Source organism: Tripterygium wilfordii, chromosome 23, assembly GCF_013401445.1.
Source record: "Tripterygium wilfordii isolate XIE 37 chromosome 23, ASM1340144v1, whole genome shotgun sequence".
NCBI lineage: Eukaryota > Viridiplantae > Streptophyta > Magnoliopsida > Celastrales > Celastraceae > Tripterygium > Tripterygium wilfordii.
The window spans coordinates 1,909,842-1,925,863 of record NC_052254.1 but is presented as its reverse complement, the minus strand read 5'-3'; the positions used below and the strand labels follow the sequence as shown (position 1 = coordinate 1,925,863).

Here is a 16,022-nt window from a genome sequence, read left to right as displayed (position 1 = left end):
TTGTTACTTTCTTGGTTGTTTGGTTGATCCATTGATGCTTTGTCGCTCTTGCATACAATTTCTGTTTTTGCGTATGTATGTATGCAATTGTAAAGTAAATAATACTTGAGAGGGTATGAATACCCTGCGACTTATTATAAGGTATTTGGGAAGAGTGAAATAATCTAAATATACAAAATTTACATTCGGTGGATTGACTTGAATTCGAGTTTCTCCTCTCCCAAATTTGTGTGAAAAATGTGGAAAATACTTGCTCTTCTCGAATTATTAGGTATTTGGGAAAAGTGAGACAATCCAAATATCCAAAATTTACTTAAGTCATCCAGTGGATCGACATGGGTTCGAGTTTTCCATCCCCCAAACTTTTTGTGAAAATTGTGGAAAATACTTGCTCTTCTCGGAAGTATAGACTACTCTTCTTCTTCTTTTTTTAACCAAAAACCATCATACAAATTTGTCATTTCATACATTCGATATGCCCCTAAACTCGGGTTGCTAGGCCGACGTGCAGATAAGTTTTCTACCTGACGACATGGTAAGTTGGTCAAAACCCAAAGCGCGGTCACAAAGGATATTACTCCTAGTAAGAATCGAACTCAAGACCTTATGAGTTCATACAATTTAACCTCAGAGAGATTCACCACTAGACTATTTCCCACACAATTAATTAGGCATAGACTACACCTTTTTAAAAGACTTGGGTTTGCAACTTGATACCCATGATATTTAATGGCCTCAAATTATTTAGTGTATAATTTGGCATGTGTAGAAAGTATTTGTATAGTATGCAACATGACATGAATTAATGTCTTCACCTAAAGCATGTTGATCATATTAGGAATATATAATAAAGTACATATATAAGCCTTTCACCATGTAGATTGATTAAATAATATAAAATCCTTAATTTAATCAGGCACCCGGCGGCATAGACTAATAAATACAAGTAAAAAAAATAAAAAAGCTTAAATAGAAAAGGCATAATAATAATGAGACAGTTGGATTGATTACATTGACTTGACGGACCGAAACTTTTCAAAAGCTGCCCGTGAAAATCAATGACCAATTTAAAATGTTTGGAATGTCAAGAATTGAGTTGTAACGTAACCTATTTATTAGTGGCCAAAAATGACATCTACTCATAATAATTTACATGCCAAATGGTACATAAATGAAGCAAGTAGTAGGCTTAGAAAAGTCTCAACAATAAGGATTATTGGATAGAAGGATACAAAGCAAACCAGAGTACAAAAACAAGACAAGTTTCAAGTTATTTCCTATATAGGTTAAGGGGGCTTCACTAGTTCCTATTTTGGGGCCAAAATGGCAAAAGTGTGAGCCAAAACCTATCTAGGGTTCCAAGCATGTTATTACATTGATTGACTAATGTTTAGGTATACCATCGCTGGTAATTGGCGGCTTGCCGGGAAACCATTTGGGTGAACTGTAATCCTTGTTCATCAAATTGAGAACCTCTTGTTCTGCCTCATCAAGAAGCCTTTGTGTTTCACCTTTTGGAGGGGGCTCATCATCATCCAAGCTGGCTCTGGTTGGCTTTAACTTGGTATCTTCAAAATGGTCTTTTTTGCTCCTTGGAGTACTACTACTTCCCAAGTTGGCAGACCTCAATGTCTTTGCCTCCAACTTGTGATTCTGGCACAAGAACATTAATTAAACTCATGAATGGAAGTTCGGGAGTCTTGTGCACGGGAATGTTTTCTACGAAGCCAATGAAGAAAGAAAAAAAGTGTTCATGCATATATATCCTTAATTTCTATGTGCATATATTTGTGTGCATAATAGTGAGCATGAATTGATACACACACTTATGTATGGTCTGTGTGTGGATGAGAGGTAACAAGAGAAACCTGAATGTTCAACAATTCATGCTTGGAAGCTCCAGAAAATGTCTCCACTTTTACTGTCTTCCCCTGTATTCACACAATAATCACTCTCTCAAGATATGTAAATATATATATATATATATATATATATATATATATATATATGTGTGTGTGTGTATGTATATGCATAGGTATATATATAGATGGATGGATGGATGGAAGTATAGAACACACCTTGATGAGCATGAGCATAGAACCCTATTAGGGCATGAGTGACAAAGAGAAGACCTAGCACTATGCTTGTAAACCTAATATGCATCATCTTTGTGATTCTTGATCTCGTTGATTTTCTGATGTATGTGTGTATGTTTATGCAATATCAGTAAACAGAGTAAACTTAAGAGCATAAAAGTAGGGTTTTCATAGTGTCCAAAGCTGGCCAAGTCAAAGCTAACCAACCTAACCTAGCTGCTCTATGTATAACAACTATGTATAAGAGCTGGCCATGTGGTGTGTCCGAACCACCCAATAATTTCTATTCATATACTATACTTCAACTTGGGAAAACTCAAATCACTAAAAAATTCACCAAAAAAAAAAACCTAATTTCTCTCTCCTTAGCAAATTTTTGTATGTATGTAATAGTAAAGTGAATAATACTTGAGGGGATATATGTATACTTTGCAAATTATTAGGTACTTGAGAAGAGTGAGACAATCCAAATATACGACATTTACATAGGTCATCCAGTGGATCGACCTGAGTTCGACTTTTCCTCTCCCAAACTTGTGTGAAAAATACTTGCTCTTCTCGAATTATTAGGTATTTAAGAAGAGTGGGACAATCCAAATATCCAAAATTTACTTAAGTCATTCAGTGGATTGACATGGATTCGAGTTTCCCCTTCCCCAAATTTTGTGTGAAAAATGTGGATAATACTTGCGCTTCTCGAAGTTATAGGTTCAAAGTACACTAAGCTCTCAACCTCATATGAAATGTATTAGGTACAAAAAGAAAATCCAAAATACTACATAATAGTATTGGCATGATCCAATTCCCAAATTTTCCCCATATATACAGAGTACAGACCACTTCTTCCAACCAGAAACAGACGTTTCTGAGCACCAACAATCAAATATCTATCCAATAGGGACTGTGGGAACTTAGCGGGAATGTGTTCCCAGTAACCAACGGCAATGCTAACTCCTGGCATTATCAGGTGAAGGGATCATTTGTCTAGTTTTGAATCATACATTTCAGTAGGTAATGACTAGTCACCATAAATATCAATGGTTGCAAGGACTTTGAATGACCGATCCATTCCTTCAACAACCATTATCAACTGTCTTTTCCTGATAATAATGCATACTCAGCAACGTTCTCCAACTTTTTGTCAGTGGATTACCAACTAATGTTTTTGAAAGTTAATCCATCAAGCCCAGAAAAGCAAACAAGACCCCCTGATGAACCCACCAACCAGAATGCCCACTGTGGCAAGAATGTGAATGGAATTCTATACCATGTTCTCAATGGGAAGCGGAAAACCGAGCATTGTGGGATCTGTCATTCTTCCAAAAAGTAAGAAGACAAGGGCCATGAGACTGCGCTTGTGAGTGAAAATTAAGAAAACTATTATCTTGAAGAATCGAGTTCCCCCTCTTACAAACGGAGAGGAGACGGAAAATCATAAAAGGATGAACCCTAGCTAAAATCTCATTCAACAAATCTTCAGGTAACATTGCCCATAAATTATCCTCCATTTGAACTTCAGGATGAATAGCTTTACCAAATGTAGTCCCTGTTTCCTCATCTAAACCACGTTGTTTAGTCTTAACCCTCGACGGCGACCCATCGGACTCGTATTCCTCGACCCACCACCCCTACCTGTTTAAGGTGACCATCATCGTCACGAAAGACTCCATTTCTCATCGAATGTGAACTAGATAATCCAGACCCGGCTTCAGAATTCCGCCTATACCATCCATAGTAATTAAATCAGAGAAACCCTACTCAACCCAATACTAGTTATTCTTCACGAACCATAAAAATATCTCCTAAATTCACAAATTCAAAAAAGATCTGAACTTTAAGAAAACGATGACTCCAAACGGCAATAACTTGAAAGAATCATGAAGCACAACTTGCATTTTGCAGTTTATATAATTACCCTCACATAGTCGCAGTGGGTGACAAATTATGCACATAAGAGATGGAACTGCTCAGCAGAGATCAATGTGACATATCTACGGCTTGTCCGTTTGAAGTGTTCATCGGTGTTGGGAATGGTTGGGTTCGTCCCGAACACCTCCTAACCTAACCGACGTTCCGAATTGTTGGGACAAAACCTCTCTACATCCCAGAATTTACTAAACCCAACACCCTCAACCCCTCCCAACCCAACACCTCCCAACTCAACACCCCTGAACAACTCAAACGGACAAACCCCTGATCTTTTATTCACCTTTGCATATGAAGAGTTGCGTGCGAGTTCCTTTTCTTGGTCCGGAAAGCTTGTCAGAGATGGCAGAAGTGAAAAATTCTTGGCATTGGCGTGTGAAGATGGGCTTATGCTTCTTGTCGTTAAAGCTTTTGGGCTGGCCCATTGTACTTTGCTTTAGAGGCTTTCAATTTTCAAAGCCCCTCTTGGGCTCTTTCAAAGTTTTTTGGGCCCATAAGCCACTGACGAAGTATTACCAGAAGGCCTAGTTCCAATCAAATTGGGAGCTATAATCTTCTTTGGGCCTCTTTAATCACCACAAAGAACTAGATTATCACATTTGGGAAAATTTTCATGTCACATAATTAGGGCATGTTGTGTGTTGTTGATTACAATTTGGATATGTTTACTAGAAGAATAATCTTATGATTGGTTAATTTTTTTTACTAGTATTCATATCTCGAATATTCGTTGGACGACCTTCAAATTTACTATGAGTACTAATGTTGTCGTCGATAAATATGATGAAACAAGTGGTTAAATATTGTGTCGGAGCAAACACATTAATAATTCATTAATAAATTATTTAACATATTAAAAAAAAGGGTAGGGGCTGAATTTTTTTTTTTTTTTTTTTTGAGATAGTTAGGACCAAATGATGACCCATGAAAGCTAATGACATGAAAAGAACTATAACTATCAAATTATTGTAGATAAGTGGAGCCCTTGATGAGAAGAATTTAATAAACTTCTCACTAAATGTCAAAAGCTTTTATCTTAAATTCCTCACAAAAATGTCAAACTATTGAGCACAATAATCAATTACAATAATGGAGGAATTGTCTCCATTTTTTCATACCACATGTCCCAAACCCACCTGCCCTTTATTTCTCCATATCTTCCTAACCCTAATTGTGACCATTTGAATTGGTCCCCAATTAGGTTTTGGACAATAACTTGGAACCAATCCACTCACTTTCCAATATGAAAATTCAGTTTCAGGTCACAAGATCTCCAACAGTGAAAAAGATATTTATAGGAATTTTTTTTTTGTAGGATAAGAACCTTAAATTTTGCAAATTTGTTAACAAAATATTATAATTTTGTCTATTTACAAACTTTCGTATAAAAACAATAACAACAAATACCCTTAAGAAGCCATTTCTCTTTCAAAACCTAAATCATACCCTCCCAATGCGTATCCTAACATGGAGCGTCCAAATCAGACACTGTAAATGATACCTAAACCAATTTTATTTTATAGTCTCCGACTCAAGTGGACGAGACCACAAGTTTTTGAAGTGTTAAATTTGGTGGTGTTTAGCAAGCTATCGAGTGATGAATGAGCTTAGTGCTCCAAATCTCACATTGTTTAGGGGAATAGGTGAAGTGCAAAATATAATAGGTCAAATCTCCTAACCTAGTAAACACATTTTTTAGGCCAAAAGACTCAGGAGAACAAAATAGTGCGGGTTAATATGAGTTGACTCAAAGTGGACAATATTCACATATACTAGGAAGAGGGTGTGTTTTTTTTTTTTTGTTAACCGAGAATGACACAATATACATCTTCCCTTTTGACATCTGATATGGGTCTAAGCTCGACTGAGCTGAAGCATAGCACTGGACCACGCAAGTATAGTTTTAAGTGAAAATCGATTTCATAACTTTCCGAGCCCATACAATTTGACCTTGAAAAAATTCATCCATCAAGCCTTCACCCAATTTATTCTATCAAGCAAAGTTTGAATCTAAATCGTCCTACAAAGATTCTTCTCTATTTAACTCAACCTTATCAGCCATAAAAAATGGCGGAGATGTCCAATAACCGGACAACAACTATTTCCAGCCGTTAGCCGAAAATTCAAAATCTTATCAGACAGACAGACAGACAGGAATAACAAATCCACAAAACGACATATCTAAGCCATGCTTAGCTGGCACCACATTAACCGCACCAGTGGCCTAGATCCCGGCCCCCTATCTTGACACGTGTTCACCAAAGTGCGATAAATTCCATCTCTATCACTCAATCACACGTGCTAATCCTTCTTTTCTCTCGCCGGAATTTCCTCCATTTTTTCCCCACCCTTGCCTTTCCATTTTCTCTCACTTTCTCGCCGTCCAAACAGACCCTCACAACACGCACTACTCTTTGTTGATAGTGGTGACGACTTGATATAATTTTTTTTTATTGAGGATCGAATTGACTGTTCTTATTCCGTGAATATTTGGATTTGGAGTGTTTTCTTTTATTTACTTGTATTTAGTTTTTAAAAGAATAATTTGTTTTTGCGGGGGTTTGATTTGTGTGATTGGGGGGATGGGGGCGATGACGTCATCGATGGCGGCGAAGTTTGCTTTCTTTCCGCCGAATCCGCCTTCATACCAGGTGGTGGTGGAGGAGGTGATTGGGAAGCTGACCATGACTGGTGTGGTGAATAGGGGAAACGCTGACGTTTTGAAGCTGGCGACCGAGAGAGGGAATCAGGTGGTAGCGGTCTACTTTAGGAACCCTGAAGCTAAGCTGACGATGTTGTATTCGCACGGTAACGCCGCCGATCTTGGCCAGATGTACGATTTGTTTAGCGAACTCAGTTTGCATCTCCGAGTCAATCTGATGGGGTCAGTCCACGCTTTGACTTTTCTTTGTGTATTCAATTGGATCATGGCTTTATTGATGATTATGTATTGCGTACTTACATCGCGTTCATTAATATATCTGTGCAGGTATGATTACTCTGGTTATGGCCAGTCGACTGGGAAGGTAAATGATTTTGCTTCATATAGGAGGTTAAGAACAACTTTTTGGAGTTGGGTTTTCTGACTCTGTTCAGTAGCTTAGGGAATTGAGGAGCTTTATCTGGAAGAAAAAAAACAGATTTTATGCACCGTTATTAAATTGGATGATTTTGTTTACAGAAAGAATATTTAGGAAGCTGATGCTTGGGCAAAATTGTGAAAAATTCTGGAAATGTTATCATACCTTTTCGTATCTTATCATATTTTTGGGGCAGTAGACCATCAATTGCTTTTTCCCTTTAATAATATTGAGTTTGATATGAAACTGCGTGGAGGATTGTTGAATCATGTTTTGTTTTTTATTCGAGCAGCCAAGTGAGCAGAACACATACGCTGACATAGAAGCTGCATATAGGTGCCTTCTTGAGAAATATGGGGCGAAGGAGGAAGATGTTATCCTGTATGGACAATCAGTGGGAAGTGGACCTACTCTAGATTTGGCAACCCGGTTACCAAGATTGAGGGCTGCGGTTCTCCACAGTCCAATCATGTCTGGACTCCGCGTCATGTATCCAGTGAAGCGAACTTACTGGTTCGACATTTATAAGGTTCCATTTAGTATTTTAGTGCAATATTACAGATTCTTTAGTCTTATTAGCTTGTCATACATGCAAATTAAAATATTTCCTGCGTAATTATGTTTTTTTTGTGTGTTGCAGAACATTGATAAAATACCGATTGTCAATTGTCCAGTACTGGTGATCCATGTGAGTGAGTTCCTTGGATGTTTGTAACTTGTGGTCTAAGTTTGTTAAATGCTTGTGTTTGAGTGAGGCATGCCAGGATAATGTGGTTCTGTGTCTTAACTGGGCAATAAGCGTTGAAGTGTCTCCTGCATGGATGCTACTGCACTTTGCATATATCTTGCATTTGCATATGCTATACGTTGCAAGCATGTTTGTCTGCTATCTTCCTATCTATTTGCATCCAAAGGCACTGTATGCTTTTGTGATCATGTTTCTAACCTTTGGGATGTTTAACACACATGATACAAAGTGTAACTAGAAGCAGTGATTAAATTAATTTTGATAACAATCAAATGGTGCGGATTATTATATTATTAAAGGGCAATGTGTATAACTAGTTATTCCCTTAACTAATAGCAAAACTTTTCGAGTGAACTGTAAATTAAATTAAAGTTTCAGGAGAGATTGGGAAAATGATGCTGCAAAATTGTACAGGTTCATAGGCAATAATGATTCTTACTCATGTATATGAAATATCTGCTTAAAGTTTGAACTTGCTATCAGAAGATATATATGCTCATATTGGTTTTAAGATGGGCTTACTGTGACAAAATCTTAGGCTTTGTTATTATTATTTATGAATGTTACCTTAGGTGCTTGTATACCGTTGAGTATTGTAACTTATTAGGAGCATATTCAGATTTGTCCTCATTTGCCTAGATAATTCTACTGTGTATTGCAGGGCACTGCTGATGACGTTGTGGATTGGTCACATGGGAAGCAACTCTGGGAGCACTGCAAGGAAAAGTATGAACCGTTATGGATTAAAGGGGGAAACCATTGTGACCTGGAACTATACCCACAATACATCAAGCATCTCAAGAAGTTTATATCAGCCATTGAGAAGTGGCCTTATCAACGGAAAGTGTCTGGCACATTTAAAGACCAACCAGATAATAATCCAAGGAAGAGCACAGATGTTAGAGATACTTCCAGATCAAGCACAGATCAAAAAGATAGGCCTAGACCAAGTACTGGCCACCGAGAAATGCCAAGGGCAAGCACAGATCGTAGAGAGAAATCAAGAACTAGTGTTGATAGGAGAGATAAATTAATAAAGAGTGTGGACCGTTCTGAGAAAGCCGGTAATGCCACTGACCAGCCTGAAAAAGCGAGGAACAGCATTGATCGGTTAGTTACATTCCAACTGGCTAAAACTTTTTTGTCTACCATTATCCTTTTGTTTCTTTATTCATCTGTGCCTGCATTGGCGGCACATTTTTGTAGAATAGTTTTCCTTGACTCCTGGAATTGAATTCTTGTGGCAGCTTTGGAAACATGGTGAGATCAGTCGGATTTTGTAATATTGATTGTTTTAAACCATCAGCAACAGCCCTTTGAGGAAGTGACGGTTAGTAGGCTGATTCAGGTTGTGTATTTCATTCTTAGTTATTTGATTTGCCTATTGTTTGGGTATAGGGAAAATTTCTTGGTACTTATTATCCATTTTCCACTAGAAAAAATAGGAAATTTATTTATGGGCAAGTTGTACATCTAATTCATTATCTTTTCCCACTAAGTCTCTCTCTGTAAGATACACATGCTTTCTTCGTTCTAATTTGGCGCTGATTTGAATTGATGGAAGCTTCTGTACAGCATTTGCTTTAATTCAACACAGTTCCTCTCTATCTTTCTGTGAATTTAGGTTTTGATGAGAGAAATCAAGGTTGCACAACTTGCCTGTAAATTCTCTCCAAATACTGGTTTCATGTCTGATATGAGTTATTAGATTATTGCAGAGCGTTTTAGGTTGATGGGGAAAAAAGTATTCGCCATAGTGTGTGCCTTGTATGACTTTACGTTGTATTGAGAGTTGAGGCAGGATTCTAGACCATTGTAATTTTGTTTTGATTCAAAGAAGTTGAATTGCATTCAGTATCATCATCCCTATCACCTGCTTTTCTTCTTCCTCTCTCTTACTCTCTTGAGTCAGTTGAAATTCTCTACTTCCATTTCCCGTCCCGTCCCGTCCTTCAAGGAGATGAAAGGATGTGGTGCATTGGTACCTTGAATCTATTGGTAAGAGGTTCCTTGGTGTATAAAATGCTTGGTGAATAGCTGTTAGTTCTTCAGCAGCATTGAGGACTACTGTTTTGAAATCGACTTCCCCAAGCACGATCGTAGGATCCCCCAGATGGAAGGACTACGAGTATACCTAGCTTAAACCCTGGTTCGGTCTGCAAAGTACATATCAGAGCAGCAGGACAATCCTATAATGCCTTGAAGTTATCATATTTCCAAGAGTTTGAATATAGGATTTTACACACAATATACAAAATCAAGTCCAAATAGTACAACAATGCATGTGTTCCTGGAGGATAGATATCCACAACTCCATCCACTTCTTTGACGATAATATTTCACACATTTTGGTTTCTTTCATTGGAAGCATGAGCACCAATGCAACCATGAATACAGAGGAGAAGTAATATGGCAGGTGATCACTCGCGGGGCGATGAATTCCTTTTGAACAAGGCATAGGCATCACAATATATGGCTATCAGGTTTGAGAATACAGCCAGGACAATCATGAACACACATAAGAACTTGTCTCTCTTTGTTGCTATGTTGTGACGATCCCTGCAAAAACCAAAACAAAAAATACCACATTGAGAACAAAAGGCAACATGAATTTCCCCACACTAGCCACAATTATTCCCCCAACATGCCTTTGGACAGCTACAACAGCCCACACCACGTTGACGACATGTAAGACTTGGCTGAAACCTATGCAGATGAAAATGGGGCTCCTAACCCTTTCCCGAAAATTGGCCTAAAGCCCACGAGTCTAGGAAAATCCTAGGGAAATACTCCCCTCTAGTTCGAATTCCCAACCTTAGCAACCCAAGCACAGAGATTTAACCAACTGGGCTATTGCTCTGTGCTTCATTTAATCATCTGTTGCCTAACATATATGGCTCTTAAGTTTCATGAATACCAATGGGATTCACACATTAACAGGGAAAAAGAGAGAGAGAGGGCAATCAAACAGGCAACACAAATCCAAAAAACTCACCCCAGAGTAATTGCAGCAGGAAAAATGAACCCAAGACAGACTGCAGCAGTTGCTCCTGTGAACTGGAACGCATCCCAGATACTGGGTATGAAATTTGCTCCCAAGAAGATCACAGTAATGAGTACAGTGGTCATCAAAGCGAATCTCTTATTGTCCAAAACCAGAGGCCTAGCTGAGGGAAAGAGCAGGCCATCTATGTTGAGGCGCAACGGGAAGAACACAATGGGAAATACAAGCATCAAATGGGCAGCGTAGCTCACACGAACAGCATCATTAAGCAGGGAACCATAAGGAATGCCAAGATTGGCGTCAAAATTAGCAAGAACATCATCCAGAGTTGATTCTCCAAATAGGAGAAATCCAAACACACTCGTCAAGACATAAACACTTGAGCATAAAGCAAGCGAGGCTCGCACAACTCCTTTTATCTGAGTAGAGTCCTCGAGTTCATTATCGATAGTGTGAACTGCAAAAACAAAGTGCTTCAAACGATTACTATTGCCAATCAGCACATTCAATTTCAAAAACATAGTTAAACTTTAAAGCCTAAATCACTAAATGGGAATTGTTACCAAAGGGCTCAAGAGAAGAAAATTCACATTTCGGTGGCGAGGTTTAATTTTTTTTGCTTGGTCTAATTAACTGTGACCAGAGAGACAGTCATTGAGAAATACTGCACTAGAAAACACCACTAGAAAGTTTGAAATAATGGTAAGGAAGTGCAAGAACCAAGGTTAAGCAAAATTCAGCAAACACCTGGATTCATTCTCCATCATTCATCCACATATAAAAAAGGATTTATTTGTTCAATAATGATTCAAAGCCAAAAAAGAAAGAAAGAAAGAAACCAAACATGCTTTCAGAAGGCAAGTGAAACTAATCAGGTTGAGTAGGCATGGCAACAAAACTAGTAGAGGTTCAGCAAAACTAAAGAAGGAACAGACTACAGAGTAGAATGGCAATGTATGCAGTGAACTAAACTAAAGAAGAAGGAACAGACTACAGAGTAAGGAAGAATCCATTTTTATACCATTGTAGTGGCAGATGTATGCAGTGACTAGAACAGGAACTGCGGTGAAGAGGTTCAGCAATGATGATAAATCAGTAACATTAGGAAGCAATCTTGGCATTGCAACACTTCCACTTATCAACTTCATGATTGTGATTCCCACGGTGATAATGAGAAATACCAGCGCCAAACCAACTGATAAGCCAGATGTGAAACTCAAAGAATCTGCAACCATACAAATACATATTTGGTATCAGGCCCAAAGCATGTTAGGAAAAGTAAACTTAAAGCCACCACTAGCGAAAATATATAAACTACAAGCTGCCATCTATGTTTTCAATGTTTTATCACTGTATAACATGTGTCAATAATTAATTCATACATAACAATCTGAACTCAGGAAAATTCATTAATTGCTTCTGTCAAATTGAGGTATAGTACTGACCAATTCGCTTGAAGCATGCCAAGGGAGAGAAAACTGCTAGAGTCGTAACAAGAAGAACAAAGGTACGCCCATTCCACCAATGTGCTCCAAACCACCCTTCAAGGAGACCGGCATGGTGTATTCCACTAGACGATGTTCCAGAAAGCACATCACCTTCAAGTAAGCGACGTAAATTCATAAGATGCATGTACAATTGCACATCTTCAACATAATAACCAATATGATAGATCTCAACAAGGGACAAGCTAATTATGTCTATGACTGAATCATATAACCAATATCAAAGCTGTTCATTTACGGAACCAGATATCCAGCATACCATAAATATCAAATATCAAGAATACCAATATCAAAAGAAAAGATTTTCTTTCAATGAACCAGATATCCAGAATACTAGTAAATATCAAATAACATTTATGCCAAGCAGTAGAGTATAGCCTACCAATTATAATCATGTAGACAATGAGTACACCAATGTTGTTGACCATAACAGATATCTGCAACAATATCCTCCCAACTTTTCCAAAGGCATCCCCCATTAGGCCTCCATAAGAATGCGTCTTTCCAGCCCGGCTAAATCTAAGCAACAGTTCAATTGAGGACTCAGTCAAGAAAGCCATGAAGACGATCATGGCAATTCCAAGACCAAGGCCTAACACTTTCATGGTGGCTGGCAAGGCCATGATTCCAGCACCAACAATTGTTGTTGATAAATTGAACACAGCCCCTGTAAAGGAAGCCCCATTGAACTCACCAACTTCCTCCTCATGCTTTCTGGGCAATAAGGGAGCTCTCTCATCAACAACTTGTTTGCCCCTCCTCGATTTCTTCTCCTTATTTGGAGCAAGATTTCCAATCGTCATTGATAAATATTTGAAAATTCTCAAAATGAACGGAAAATCTATAGAGCAGTTCAACTGCTTAGGCTGCCTTCAATATACCTGCGTGCATAAAGACTAAAAATTAGCTCTGAAATCAACAAAATTCTTTTAATTGAGTCCGGAGACAAACTTCAAGTTTCACAGCCCTAACCAGTAAAATTCGAAGAAAGAACCGGGTTCTCTTTCTTTGTGGCTATCAAGAAAGTTGGATCTATTGTAACCCGTCCCAATTCAAACCAGACAGGAACCAAATTGTACAGAGAAAAAGATTCAATTACAAGCAATTATGGACAGTACTTAGAATCGAAAGGTGAGGTATTTCAAATGGAATCAAACAATACAATCAATGAAACCCAATTTCTAAAACTGCAAATTCAAGAAACCCAGGTACCTATATCCACAAATGATGCAATATAAGCACCAAACCAACGAATGCACAGGGAAAAGGCGACGACTTATTAAGACCCAGAAACAGAACTATCAAGATTGAGATAACCGAAGAAGACCCAGAAATCTTTCAATAAAAGAGGCGACAGATTCCTCTCTAATCTTGCTATCTTATTATCTTTGATTTTATATCAGAAAAGAAAGACGAAGCTACACGTAACGACAAAAGACTCGTTGTAACTTGTAAAGGTATATGTACGAATTGACCCAAAATGGGAATGATTGAAAACAAGACTGTACAGTGTTGTTGATAACATTAGATTGGCGAGCTGCGAGTGGTCGCGTGTGGGCCGTGTGGCCCTGATTTTCATGGTCTTCCCTCTTCTCTCCAAAAAAAACCTGCAATTACTCATGCGGGGAGCATTCATTGAGCCAATTAGATGGGTAATTAGCCTCTATACTTTCAAGTTTCAAGCATTAATAAGTTGCCTTAGAGCATCCACAGTAGTAGTAATATAATACAGCACTTCAAAATCATTTTCTCTCTTCTCCTCTTTCCTATGTGGCACAATTTAATTGGATGAGTGGGTCCCATAATAAACACTATTCATCAACACTCCATAAATTTCAACACTCTATATTCATTTTCTCTATTTTCTCTCTCTTCCTTTTCATCATCTCTCCCTTTCTTTTCATCTTCTCTCTCTTTCTTTTCATCAACTCTCTCTTTCTTTTAATCTTCTCTTTCTTCATTTTCATCACTTCTCTCTTCATTTTCATCATCTCTCTCTTCACTATTCATCAACTATATATATACTCCAACTCTCAAGTATCATTTTTCCACAACTAAATTTTCAAGTGTCATTTTTCACCCATTGTGTGCATGTAGCGCTATATTTATCAAAAAAGTAACATTTCAAGTACTTGAAATACACACCATTATACCCATTGTGATGGTATAGCATTATATTTATCCAAAAAGTATTGTTAACAATGTTAAATATAGCACCATTGTGGATGCTCTTATAGTGGATGGGGTTAATTTTGTGCTTGCTATAACATTAAATCCTTGACTTTTGATATTTATTTTTATGTCAAATATATCTATTAGTATAAACATAGGTAAAGGTCAATGTAGAAAAAAAAATATTGAGAGGGTCTCCTAATCCAAATTAGGGTTTGGAATTTTAAATTCAACTTAGGTAGAGGTAATCAAGAACAAAATTATACAAGTTTGCCACGTTGTCACAAGGATATTGTTTTTCAATGAAAATCGAATTCAGAACCTCCAAAGTCTATATAATTTGGTTCTAAAGAGATTCACTGATTAGAATATGACCTTAATGGTTAGTGATTGTCAAGACGGACGAGAAGTAGACACAATTTTACCAAACCAAGAATTTCATGATGCAAATGGATATGGTTTCAACATGTTAACCTAAATTAATTGAAATGAAATGTCTTTAACATTTTAACCTAAATTAATTTGGGACTTTAAAATTGGACACGTCACACTAACACTTTGATCCCATCAAGTATCCCTCCAATTATATTAGTCAAAGCAAATGGCAATACGTTATAAGAATAATTAATTTAAAATTAGAAGAAAAGGCACGTGTACTTCACAAATTGCAAAAAGATCCAAAATCCAACGTGTCACACGCGAAATTGATTAGTCTGTAAAAAAGAAACTATAATTATATGCTTGACCACATGTACAAAAAATCAATGTCTTTCATAAATATGCCTCAAATTTCAAAATGTATGTCTCTTTTAATTATAGTTAATAGAATTTGTGACCAAAGGATAGTCAGTATTTTAATTTAGTTCCTGACGGTCAAATTATTTCAATTTGATCACTAAATTTTCTATTTGTATCAATTTAGCCACCAAAGCAGAAATTGTTCATCTCAAGCATTAAATTGAGCATAAAAAATTGAGTATTAATGTGTATATATATATGTTTATTGATCATATTTTTTATTGGTTACCATCCACCTGGCGCGATGCATAAATTTTAAACATTTTAATTTTTAAATATTATACATAGACTAGATCAATAATTACAAGTGACGAATAATAGAGACTTCCTTGACCCTCGACGGAGTCATAACTTTTCAAATTACAATTGAAGTTATCTCTCCCCAACCATCCCGAACCCGATGACAATCAAGGCCTAAGAATCAAGATGATCAATGCAAAAACCTAAGAATTTGCATTGAATCATCTTTATCGAATTGAAGTTGACATAGCAAGTTAAGTGGTTTAGAAACTAAAAGAATCATCAGCAACCATGATTCATCCTTTTACATCAATCCTAATAAGCAGCCAAGTCATTAGTCATTAGTTTTAATTTAATCAATTATATGTAAAATGTCTCCCAATGAATCTAACCTTGAAGTTAAAATAAACTTGGGGCTGTGGTTGTGACACCTGTGAAGATTAAGATCCACAA

At 37.3% G+C, this 16,022-nt stretch overlaps 3 protein-coding genes and 1 pseudogene across 7 annotated transcripts; 1 reads left to right on the top strand and 3 right to left on the bottom strand.

The window, feature by feature from the left end:
• Positions 1 to 1,235: 1,235 nt before the first annotated feature.
• Positions 1,236 to 2,590, bottom strand: LOC119993484. The gene is made up of 3 exons (XM_038840639.1): positions 2,525 to 2,590; positions 1,869 to 1,931; positions 1,236 to 1,653 (listed from the first exon to the last, which is right to left on the bottom strand). The coding sequence occupies exons 1-3, from the start codon at positions 2,588 to 2,590 to the stop codon at positions 1,384 to 1,386; spliced, it is 399 nt and encodes a 132-aa protein (XP_038696567.1). The 3' UTR covers positions 1,236 to 1,383.
• Positions 2,591 to 2,871: 281 nt separating this feature from the next.
• LOC119993480 lies at positions 2,872 to 6,384 on the bottom strand (annotated as a pseudogene).
• Positions 6,333 to 9,719, top strand: LOC119993074 (alpha/beta hydrolase domain-containing protein 17B-like). 3 transcript variants are annotated; one of them, XM_038839988.1, is made up of 6 exons: positions 6,339 to 6,906; positions 7,012 to 7,048; positions 7,395 to 7,631; positions 7,743 to 7,790; positions 8,512 to 8,960; positions 9,098 to 9,719. In XM_038839988.1, exons 1-6 carry the CDS (start codon positions 6,605 to 6,607, stop codon positions 9,168 to 9,170), a joined length of 1,146 nt encoding a protein of 381 aa, XP_038695916.1. In that variant the 5' UTR covers positions 6,339 to 6,604; the 3' UTR covers positions 9,171 to 9,719. The 3 variants fall into 3 exon arrangements, with proteins under 3 accessions (XP_038695915.1, XP_038695917.1, XP_038695916.1); XM_038839987.1 differs by having other exon boundaries at positions 6,333 to 7,048; XM_038839989.1 differs by lacking the exon at positions 7,743 to 7,790 and having other exon boundaries at positions 6,337 to 6,906.
• Positions 9,720 to 10,035: 316 nt separating this feature from the next.
• On the bottom strand, positions 10,036 to 13,740 carry LOC119993071 (amino acid transporter AVT6A-like). 3 transcript variants are annotated; one of them, XM_038839986.1, is made up of 6 exons: positions 13,576 to 13,740; positions 12,742 to 13,242; positions 12,300 to 12,452; positions 11,876 to 12,079; positions 10,846 to 11,311; positions 10,036 to 10,409 (listed from the first exon to the last, which is right to left on the bottom strand). In XM_038839986.1, exons 2-6 carry the CDS (start codon positions 13,160 to 13,162, stop codon positions 10,271 to 10,273), a joined length of 1,383 nt encoding a protein of 460 aa, XP_038695914.1. In that variant the 5' UTR covers positions 13,163 to 13,242; positions 13,576 to 13,740; the 3' UTR covers positions 10,036 to 10,270. The 3 variants fall into 3 exon arrangements, with proteins under 3 accessions (XP_038695914.1, XP_038695912.1, XP_038695913.1); XM_038839984.1 differs by having other exon boundaries at positions 12,742 to 13,240; positions 13,572 to 13,739; XM_038839985.1 differs by lacking the exon at positions 13,576 to 13,740 and adding an exon at positions 13,332 to 13,572 and having other exon boundaries at positions 12,742 to 13,240.
• Between the last annotated feature and the right edge of the window lie 2,282 nt (positions 13,741 to 16,022).

Bases quoted from the DNA above. Each gene is read 5' to 3' on its own strand.
- LOC119993484 (XM_038840639.1), bottom strand. From the start codon at position 2,590: ATGACCTATGTAAATGTCGTATATTTGGATTGTCTCACTCTTCTCAAG. The intron at 1,932-2,524 runs GTATACATATAT...GTGTGAATACAG, and splicing joins AGTACCTAATAATTTGCAAA to GGGAAGACAGTAAAAGTGGA. The intron at 1,654-1,868 runs GTTTCTCTTGTT...TTCTTGTGCCAG, and splicing joins ATGAATTGTTGAACATTCAG to AATCACAAGTTGGAGGCAAA.
- LOC119993074 (XM_038839987.1), top strand. From the start codon at position 6,605: ATGGGGGCGATGACGTCATCGATGGCGGCGAAGTTTGCTTTCTTTCCG. The intron at 7,049-7,394 runs GTAAATGATTTT...TTATTCGAGCAG, and splicing joins ATGGCCAGTCGACTGGGAAG to CCAAGTGAGCAGAACACATA. The intron at 8,961-9,097 runs GTTAGTTACATT...TTCTTGTGGCAG, and splicing joins GCGAGGAACAGCATTGATCG to CTTTGGAAACATGGTGAGAT.
- LOC119993071 (XM_038839986.1), bottom strand. From the start codon at position 13,162: ATGACGATTGGAAATCTTGCTCCAAATAAGGAGAAGAAATCGAGGAGG. The intron at 12,453-12,741 runs GTAGGCTATACT...GCTTACTTGAAG, and splicing joins TGTCTACATGATTATAATTG to GTGATGTGCTTTCTGGAACA. The intron at 11,312-11,875 runs GTATAAAAATGG...TTGTTTTTGCAG, and splicing joins ATACATCTGCCACTACAATG to TTCACACTATCGATAATGAA.